The sequence below is a fragment of the Amia ocellicauda genome, chromosome 6, assembly GCF_036373705.1.
Source record: "Amia ocellicauda isolate fAmiCal2 chromosome 6, fAmiCal2.hap1, whole genome shotgun sequence".
Classification (NCBI taxonomy): Eukaryota; Metazoa; Chordata; class Actinopteri; order Amiiformes; family Amiidae; genus Amia; species Amia ocellicauda.
The window spans coordinates 31,022,557-31,033,284 of NC_089855.1; the positions used below are offsets into that span (position 1 = coordinate 31,022,557).

General features: G+C 39.4%; 1 protein-coding gene across 2 annotated transcripts in view; it reads left to right on the forward strand.

Moving 5' to 3' along the window:
- The window catches only part of fstl1b (follistatin-like 1b), a 52,833-nt gene extending 42,105 nt beyond the window's left edge, over window positions 1–10,728 (forward strand). For both annotated transcript variants that reach the window (XM_066706880.1, XM_066706879.1), the window contains exons 6-11: window positions 235–365; window positions 3,719–3,837; window positions 5,042–5,154; window positions 7,339–7,449; window positions 7,570–7,667; window positions 8,173–10,728. In XM_066706880.1, the coding sequence (XP_066562977.1) occupies window positions 235–365; window positions 3,719–3,837; window positions 5,042–5,154; window positions 7,339–7,449; window positions 7,570–7,667; window positions 8,173–8,217 (617 nt within the window). In that variant the 3' untranslated portion in view covers window positions 8,218–10,728. The remainder of the gene's footprint in view (window positions 1–234; window positions 366–3,718; window positions 3,838–5,041; window positions 5,155–7,338; window positions 7,450–7,569; window positions 7,668–8,172) is intronic.

Sequence of the window (10,728 nt, forward strand, 5' to 3'; positions counted from 1 at the left end):
CCCCCGTGGATATAGTTTGTGGGATATTAAAAAAGCAAAATTAAACAATATATAAGCTTTCTCAGTTGGAAGCAAGGCATGGGAATGATAAAGACGAACCAATGACCTACAATTCAAAATCAGTGCACATGTGCTTTCTTAGTGCTATTTTTCTGTTATTTTCTGGTGATGGAACCCCTGCATAAAATGGCAGACAGTTCACTGTGGTTTTGCTCTCCCCCCGCCTGTCTCCAGTTGTGTGCTACCTCGCCGATCGCAACGAGCTGCGCAGCCGTGTCATCGAGTGGCTGCAGACCGAAGTGGTTCCTGATGGTTGGTTCTCCCAGGGCTCCAACTACTCCGACATCCTTTACAGATATTTCAAGGTCGGTGTTCTGGAAGGGTACACCTGCATGGGGGCAACAGGGGCAGAAGTGGAGCGCTGTCATATTCCATACGTTTCAAAGTCCTGTCAAAGGACTGCAGGATGTCCTGATTTTTACCTCACCCTAGCAAATTGCTTAATCAAGCCCATATAAAGGAGAAAATAGATTAAAGATGCGTCATAGGCAAGATAGCCATACATCCAGCTGGAATACAGCCATTTAGGTCAAATATTGCCGGGAAAGCCTGGGAAACCTAACAGCCTATTCCCACTTGCTGTAAAGAACTGTAACTCACCCAGAGTTGCAGTGCGTGCTTTTCCTTATTGTGAAATTTAAATTGCACTTTCATGGAAGATGGTTAGGGGGGCCAAGCCCTGAGAAATGTGTCTCCGAACAAAGTTTACACTTACAAAAGCCTTGGCATGAAATTCAGCCTTGTCTTTGACCTGGGTCAAGGCCTGCATATTTCATAAGACCAAGTTGACAGATACTGCTGTGTTGGTGCCTGCTTCTTTTGGTGCATGGTGTTATGTCACATTATGCCAAGGCTGCTCATTTTAAATTGCCAGGCCAGAACAATAGTAATAAAAACATGGCCAAGAGAGATCTGTGTACGGAACTCAGTTAAGTCTATAGCACCCTGATTTTATATATTTTTAGAACATAAGAACATAAGAAAGTGTACAAACGAGAGGAGGCCATCCGACCCATCATGCTTGTTTGGTGTCCATTAATAACTAAGTGATGCAAGGATCCTATCCAGTCTATTTTTAAATGTTCCCAAATTGTCGCTTCAACCACATCACTGGGGAGTTTGTTCCAGATTGTGACATCTCCTTGTGTGGCATCTCCTGTTTTCTGTCTTGAATGCCCAATTTCCATTTGTGTCCCCGGGTGCGTGTGTCCCTGCTGATCTGGAAAAGCTCCTCTGGTTTGATGTGGTCGATGCCTTTCATGATTTTGAAGACTTGAATCAAGTCCCCACGTAGTCTCCTCTGTTCCAGGGTGAACAGGTTCAGTTCCCTCAGTCTCTCAGTAGGACATTCCCTTCAGACCTGGAATAAGTCTGGTTGTTGGGGAGGTACAGATGCAAAAGCAGATGACCAAAAGTGGCGTTGATGACAGAGAGGCCCCTGTGTTTGGAGCGCAGTGGTGGCTGCCTCCTGAGCGCACCTCAGCCCCGGCACAGGAGAGTGCTGATTATGACTTCAATGGCGGGTGACAGCAGTTCATTATTCACCCAGGGTTTGCCATGGCGATACCTCGCACTAGGGGGGACATCTGCTGTGCTAATTCCACAGCGTTGAGGTTGGATTTTTCAAAATCCTTAAAGCCTTCTTTGTTACTGGATTATTTATATGACAGTTATCTCAGGCATGTTACAGACAGCTACAATTACTTTTAATTACCGGGCTACCCTGTTGAGAAAGATCCCAGTTTGTCACCATTGGTTGCAGCCTCCAGTGAGCTGCTAAAGTGATGCAGGAGGGAACCTTCAGTCATTTTGACACTTGTCAGTCCTGCATTACGCATTATGGGTAGTTTCTGTGTACTTTAGTTCTTTGCTGGATACAGAGAGAGGGGGCTTAGGCCTAGATTAATTATTTAAATTCAGTTGAAGATTTCACTCTAGAGCGTTTTTTTTAATCTCAGTTGGTGTCAGCAGCTTTTGAAACAGACACAGTATTTGCCACCCTCAAACGGGGGAAATGGAGATGGAAATACGTTGTTCAAGACAAGTTGCTACACATTTTATGGAGCTATAGAGCTATGTATTTGATGGGCCCATTAACATTATGTAGCACATTTTGAGAAGTTGCTACTAGTAAGCTGAACTCTATTGGAAAATACATGCTCAAGCTCCAGTTATCAGATACATGGTTTTAAATAGCTGGTTAATTAATAACCCTTACTGATAGTATATTATACTGTCTTGGGGCAGTAAATACATTATCCTAATGGCTGCTGACTGCAGTTTTGAACCTTTCCCTTTCATAATACGGTATGTCATGAGCAGCCTGCTTACACATCACTTTCTAAAGTGACATCGACCTTTCACCTCTGATGTAACACAGCAGGCGATGTGTCATTAAGTGCACAGATTTGTCAAATATACCATCGGTAACCTTATGATTTAATCGTGATAGTGACATATGGGGATTGTAAGGGGTTTTGCTTATGTATGAAGTGGAAGAAAAACTCTAGAAATGTGTTATTTGCTTTTAATAATGTATACACACAATTCCTTGATATTGGAGGAATTTAGTAATTTAGTGTTACCTATCGATAATATGGAAGCACAGTGCATTATTTATCTTCTACCACTAGACCATGTGTATGTATTTATTATAGACCTTGACTACGACACAAGAAAACTACAGTTTAATGAGACATGCCCACATTCTGAAGTGCCTTCAGAATAGATCTATCTATTTGGACAAACTACTAATTTGTCATCTAAGCTGAGAAATAGCTGAATAGCTATTTCTCAGAAAATTGAATAGCTGACTATTTACTAGACCATCATAAGGGATTCACTGAACAAAACATTAAACTGTAACATTGTCTTCTTTTACTGCAAATTCTTGTTCCGAAGTATAAAGAGCTTGCTGTGTATTTGGGGGTGGGGGTGGTGGTGCGTACAAAATTAAAATTGAGCATTAAAGTAGTTCTAAAAAGCCCCTCTCTTGACGGGTTTAGACTGGAAAGTTTGTTGGTACGACTAGATTTAATGACTGCGGTTCCCAAGCAACCATTTTACATCCAAACCTTGAAGCCTTTGATCTTTGGGAAATGGTAACTAGCAAACTGAATAGCCAGATTTTTTTCTTTCAACCCTCAGAGATTCAGAGTTTTAAGAAGAGCATCATAGCTGCTTGAATTTTCCCAAAACCCGCTTCTTACAAAACTTTTTTACACTTTTTATCCCACAATTCCCTGTCACCTTTTTCTTATTTTCTCCCTCTCAGCGCCTTTCCCACATAAAATTGATCTCTCAGCCTGGTTAAAACCAGATCTATCTAGTCAAAGTTAACCAGTTAAGTAACTTGCATCCCTTGTATTTCAAAGTACAAATTTCATGTTTGCAAAGTGAAAAAAATAATAATGGAAAGACATATGGTACTTGTTGATAAGAGACTTATCAGGGAGGATAATAAATGGGAAATAAATGTCAGGACATCATTAGGAACTCTTCCAACATGATATAATGGACATAGATGCATAATCTAAGACGTCTGTGTGGCAATCCCTGACCTGGGTCGAACTTTTCATTTCTTCATTGTGTACCTTCTTGTCACACCTCTTGTTCTGTACCGCTTCCTATAAACACGTTCTTCTGTGCTTTTCTCCAGAGCTACGACAATGGTGACAACTACCTGGACTCAGCCGAACTCCTGAAATTCATTCAGCACAACGAGACCGTTGTTAACATCTCCTCCTACATGGACGAGGAAAATAACCGCCTGCTCCGGTGGGTACCGACTGATTGATACATTGAGTTATGGTGTCTGCTCAAAACAAGCCAGGCAATCTATCAAACCGTATTTCATTTCTATCCGCCACAGTACAATTTTATAGGATGCAGAGCAAACATGGCAACACACAAAATACCTAATGCATGTCTGACATGGTTTCCTAAAGCTGACATGATGATGCCCATTGGGTCTGCTTTTTCCCTGTAATTGGGTGGCTGCCAGACTTTTATATGAAATTGTTTCAATGTCTGTAGGGCACTGTCCCCATTTCTGCTCTGTAGCTGGGGTTTGAAATGGGCATGCACCATGGATGCTAAATAACTTAATAATACTAATATTCAAAATGGTGAAATTATGTATTTTATTTTAATAGAAGTGTAAGAAACATAATGACCATTGCCACTTGGCATTCAGGTTGAGATATGCAGAAACTGAAAGACAAATATATCTAGTCCTCTTGATATGAAGTACAGTTCATATCTCTATTTACCACCTTTTTCTGGATGATGATTGGTGTTAAATATCAATTTTTCTCATCCTAAAAACGTCAGTGAGAAGTATTGCCTGGCACATAAAATCGAAGATAGTTACTTTTATATTTTACGAAGCCTATAAGAAATGTAATAATACAGTTTATCTTCATAACCATTAAACAAAAGTTATTAAACATTCCAGAGATTTTGCATAGGGGCCTGAATTTAAAACTCATGCCTCTTTGTAAGTGGAAAAAAGGCAGCTTGCTTGTCTTTTTTTGTCCCGTCAGATGACCTACACTGTTGGCAAGCGAGAGCAAAGCTTTCCAATTTGCAGTCAAAATACGCTCACTTTAATCCCATGCTGTTGTAGCAATCCAAGCCCCTTGCCAAAATTGGCCTTGGCGGGAGACGGGGAGTTTGCGAAGCAGGACTTACAGAGCAAAAAACTGCAAACTTGCTTTTTGTACCACATGGAGCTTTTTCGGGGGGAGGGGGGTGGATCGTTCCACAACACAATGGCACCTATCTGTGACATGCATGTGACAGGGACCACCAATCATTCGGGATAATCCAGGGATTATGACAAATTTCCTGGGCTCTGATTGGGTTTATTATTTACTGTCTACTGTAACTACGGCATACTCCACAGGCTACATTTTTCTTTTTCGGCCAAATGACGCAATGCTGTTTTTTGTTGTTTTTGCCTTATCTCTGTCTGTCTCAGGAGCCTGTGTGTGGATGCCCTCATTGAGCTTTCAGATGAAAACGCTGACTGGAAACTGAGCTTTAACGAGTTCCTCAACTGCCTCAAGCCTGGGTTCAACCCTCCAGAGAAGAGTGAGTATCAACACCAACATCAACAATAATGCTGCCCTTTTTTAATTTGCACCGAAAATGATTGATAGATTGCAGACTGGGCTAAAACAAAAAAAACATATTGAAAAACTGTAGTGTTACAAAATGTGCCCTGTTTTTATTAATATTCATAAAGTGCTATTGAAATTTTTATTTTCTACTTTAGACCCCCTGATATCTAAATGACAACCCATCCTACCAGCATCAGTTTAAAAGCTCAGTACCTTATGCCAGGCTCTTTTCCCCCAGAATAAATGGCAAACAGGCATCAAATACTGTGTCTGTGATTTGTGATTAGCCTGACTGTCTTTAAGAAAGAGAATGAACGAAACCCATTTATTATCAGGGCCTACAGCAGAACATATTTGCTGTCATTCAAACATGAAAGAAGGCTATCAGTCAATAAACACTATCTGATCTGCTACAGCCAAACCATCTTGGCATTCATTTGCAGGTTACATTCCTCAACCTCACTTTATTATCAAATGTTTCACTCTGTGTCATTCAAATTACATTTAACAAAAGTGTTGGAAACAGACAATTAAAGCAGGAAAATACTTTCTGCTAATTTTCCAACAATTTGTCTTTATCATGAGAAAGCCTATTGAGTCTGAATTGGATTCTGTGCTCTGGGTAATTTCTCTGCGCTCTAGGCTGATACTTTCAGCATTTGTGCCCAGTTTGTAAGTTACAATTTTCATACTGCCTGGCTGTTATTGTTCTTTACCACACACCTGCAAAGACAAGCAAACACCAGTTATGTGAAATGTGCCTCAACAGAACTAAACCTCTTTGACCCCTTACTTACACAGTCATTTACATTATTCACACCAGCTGAGACAAGTTTCCACAAGGTCAAGTGATAAGAGCAGTCATGGTTTATCACAACAGCTAGATTATTTTCCATCCCTCAGACACAAGGTAGACAAAGCATGCACACTGTGATTCTTCACTGTATTTAAATAATCCTCCCATGACTTGATGCATTAACCATTCAATCTGTGCTTCTTATGGGCCCATTTCCACTTCAGACAGTTCTGGTATTTTATGAGCGCATTTTCGTCTGGCAGCATTCTGCTTATTGTAAATCTACTACAGTTTGAAATGTCAGTCCATTTAAAGTGGCTAAAAGCAAAAAGTGCTCAATAAGTACTTTTTGGGGGGATTTACTTTGAATGCGGTAAAGCTTGGCAGATGGACTGTCACACTGTCACAAAAAATTATATTAACTTCATTATTCTTTCCACTCCTGCAGCTTTTGTATGACGAAAATTACATTATGAAAACAGGGAGAGAAGTTTGTAGAAAGATATTAAACTTATCACAGTTGTGATTATAAGGCCTGTTTTGACACACTTTTTTCATCACAGGCTCTTTAAGAAAGAATTTTCCTTAGATTGGGGCCAAACAACAGATGGGTCACAGGATATACGGTTTATTACTTCTTGGAATCTGAAGCACAGCTGTTGAAATTAAATGTTTTTACTTTGTCATTTTTTTGCCTACAAATGTTGAGTAGGTTTAAAAGACTTTCTGTTTGTCCTTTGTCTTTTTTTCTTAATACAGTCTCTCCTTTGGATAATATTATTGTTACGGACAGACTCCAAAAAACAGACAGTCCAGTTATGTAAAAAATAGCAAAGTATCAAATTCACCATCTTTTCTCTTAACTAGCATATTGACTTTTAGAGTACTTTGTGCAACCCATTTAAATGCAAATAACAGCATCTTAATGTGCTTTAAGCAACTGGTCCTTGACTAAGATGGTCTTCTTTCTCAAACTGGGTCAAAATCAAGCATTCCCTGCAAGGACTGTACATATCAGGAGACTATGCCAATGTTTGGACCCCTGTGGTTAGACTGACAAATATAAGAAGTCAATACAAAGAACTTTGGCTGAGCATGCAGCTTTTAAGTTCTAGTCTATGCTTAACGTTGACTGTTGTTAGAACACGTTCCCTGGTGAGAGATAATCATACCTCTACAGAGCAGCAAAGTCAGATATGTCTTTTTCGTCCAAAAGGTGTTTTTATCATGACTCATTCCTTCTTAGAGAGGAATCAATAGGACAATAAGCTATGAAGGTGTGAGTCACTCTTCAGGGGAGCAGTTAGTGATGTCGGTGTTCTGTATCTCCCAGCATGACTGACCCATCTGCTTCCACAGAGTGTGCCCTTGAGGACGAGACCTATGACGATGGCGCGGAGACACAGGTGGAGTGTAACAGCTGTGTGTGCGCCTGTGGAAACTGGGTGTGCACTGCCATGACGTGCAGTGGTAAGGACCGGAATTGACTTTTACTTCAATCAGAGAATTTGTAAAGACATTTTTGGGTGTTTAGGGTGAAAGATGTTTTAGGGTTTTCCTCTATTTACGTATTCATTCTGGTCCCTACAGGTAAAGATAAGCAGGCCGCCCCCGTGGTGGACGATGAGCAGGACGAGATGACCGAGGAGGAATGGACCAGGCATGTGTCAGAGCTCAACAAACACCAGGTCAGAGTCCCCACAGCAACTAGTGCCACCAGTGTCACTCAAACTAAGAGCTACAAAAAGCCACCAGATACATTCAGACAAGACAGGCCTCTAAACTAATACTAATTAAAAAAGACTCAAAATCAAATATTTGACCTACCTCTGAATGGCCAATTTCAAACCTATTTATAAAAATCACATTTGTATTGATAATTATTAGAATGTGGCTTCTGACAGCATGCAATTAATCATATAGAGTGAATATCATATAAATCTATAGAGGTCAGTTGGTAGCAGGCTCTTGACTAAGAAATATTATTGTTGGATTCCATGCTTTCATCATACAGTGTGAAAAGCCCTTGCTGTAAATGTCTTTGTATTGTTTTGTGTTTTTCTTCACCAACTAAAATAATGAACTTGTCTCTTCCTGTACCTCAGTTTCCACATACTTATATCTATATATATGTGTGCATCCCTTTAAGACTCAGGTGTCTAATTTCATCCATTACTATGTATATCCACACAGGAAACCGTGGAGAAGACCAAGAAAGCAACTACAAAGGACATATAAGAAGGCTTGCAAAGGAAGAAGAAAAAGTAAAATGAAAAAACTCCAATCATACCTTCCTTTCCTCAAGAAGTGCAGGCCGGCGCTTGAATCTCGTACTGTTGCTAAAAGAATTACCTAGTAGTTTTTTTTTTTTTTTTTATCATTATTATTGTATTATGTTGGTTTGTTCGTTTTTTTCATTCGTTATCAATGGGGTAATAATCCACAACTTGTGTTCTGTGTAAAGTGTTGTATTCTTTTTGATGGAATCACTTGGTGCTGAGGTGTGAGATCCATCGACCAGATGACAGTTGTTTGTTGTTGTTGTTTTTTTAAACTGCCGTAAATTTAAACACTACAAGTGAGGTGGGGAGATGGAGGACCATCGCACAATTAGGAATGCCATCTTAGTTTCCTGCTGCTTTGCATGATCGGATACCGATTTTCTACTGCACCATACATTTCCTACTAAGTAATAGCGCATGTTGTGTATAGTGACTTATACAGTATGTTTGCCATGAAAAGCAACAGTCTCCTACATATTAGAAGAAAGCTAATATAATTTCTGTCAAAGAATTTAGTTTTAAACATTATAACTTCCCATAAATCAGTCAATCGTGCACGTCAAGAACAGGTCTGTTGTTAGGCTAGAGGCATAAATATACTTTTTAAAAGAATGACCTGGTAGCCGATAAAATCAAGGTGATCTGAATTGCGGACACAGTCAACTGAGTAACCACCTACTTTACATTCCTTATTCAGATGTATCCTAACCAGCAAAATTAATCAAAATAATGTAGAATCTAGAATAATCTAAAATTGTGTATCTACATATAAAAGGAAATTGTATTAAAATGCTTAGGCTTAAATGCTCAATACTGTAAATTAGCCAGTACTGTACCAGTTACCATGTCTAAATACACTGTATGTCAATTGAAGACTAAAGACATTAGGTTGACGTGGACTTGGCAGGATGGAAGACGCAGCAAAACCAAATATTAAGCATTTGCAGAGAAAATGTATGGAGAAGCAAGCAGACACGTTCTGCCTGGGTTTGTTGCCTTCAGGGAGCAGATCTGTAGGATTAGATTGAAGCATTGACAGATTGGGAGAGATCTAAAACGTCTCTGTTCACACATCTTCAGGGCCGGTGGTTATGCTCTGGCTGACTCCCATGACAGATGCAAGTTCAAGTACTACTAAAACCTACGCTGACATCCATTGCTCTGTCGGTTATATAGTTCATGCAGAGTTATTCGCAGTTCTTCCCTGTCACTTACAATGGCACATGTTTCACGAAGGTGCGATTTCTTTTTTTCTTACACTTTGATAGTATTTTTGCATTTATTTTTATAATTTTGTAGTAGTCTTCGTATTTTATTTAAATTGGATTGTAACTCAGATGGCAATCTTAAGCAAGTACAGTACAAATGCCTACTGTTTTACACCACAAAAGGGGGCATAGTTACAAAGAATGAAAACTGCCACAGTTATGCTTTATGAACCTACCTGCTAGGGTTGTCTGGCTGTATTGCTTTGTATTTCAAACACTTTCCACTTGTTTTATCCACATACAGTGTTACAAGGTGTTGATTGATTTAGGCTCATAGCTACCATTACTTTTTGTCAGCTTTTGCGTCATTCTTTGTGTTCAGTCAAGGCTGTTTAGTCATTTGTCACATCACACAGATGTCAGTGTATTGGGATCACATACTACACAAATGAATGGTTTTCGGTACCTGCTTTTTAAAACCCTTCATCTGCTGTATGTTGCTTCCCGAGTATGACAGAAAAGAAAGAATGTGGGTAAAGAAAAGGGAAACGGACAGAGAGAATCCAAGTGTGAGTTTGGGGATATTTCCTGTGAGTTTGCAAGTACTGAATTGTCTGTCTTGGGGGGTCAAGAGATGGGCACCAAAGAGCTGAACCAGTGTAGGAATGGAAAAAGAGTTGAGACATTGAAACCAAAGCCTGCCATGAGAAGCTGATTGATGTTGTGTAACTCCTCCGGGTAATGCATTACTCTGGACCCAGCAACTACAAAATACCTTTTATTTCAATATATATCAGTGGATTAGAATCAGTATCAACTCTATAGCATAGATATTTTACGTTGTTAAACTTTACGTTGGATGATTCTACTAATGCATTGTGTATACCATGTGCAGTATCAGTGCCTTAAAAGAATAAAGAAAAATCAAAGGCTGTTTTAAAGTTCATGACTGAAAAACACCTTAAAATACAACATCTACATCTACAGCTACATGCACGATGGATGTTGGTCCATCTAGCGTTTGAATACAACTTCGGATTGAAAACAGCACAGATATATTTGGCAGTATTACCTTGTACTAGTTGAACTTGACTTTGATTTGTTTGTTTGATTGTTTTTGTCATGTGACCAGCATTTAAACCATTTTGTATTCTTGTAAAGGTTATCACTAGTTTGTTTACTCACTTTTTTGTATTCCTACTGTGTCTTACAGGTATCTGGGGTATACATGCCAATAAAAAAATCTACAAAACCCATAA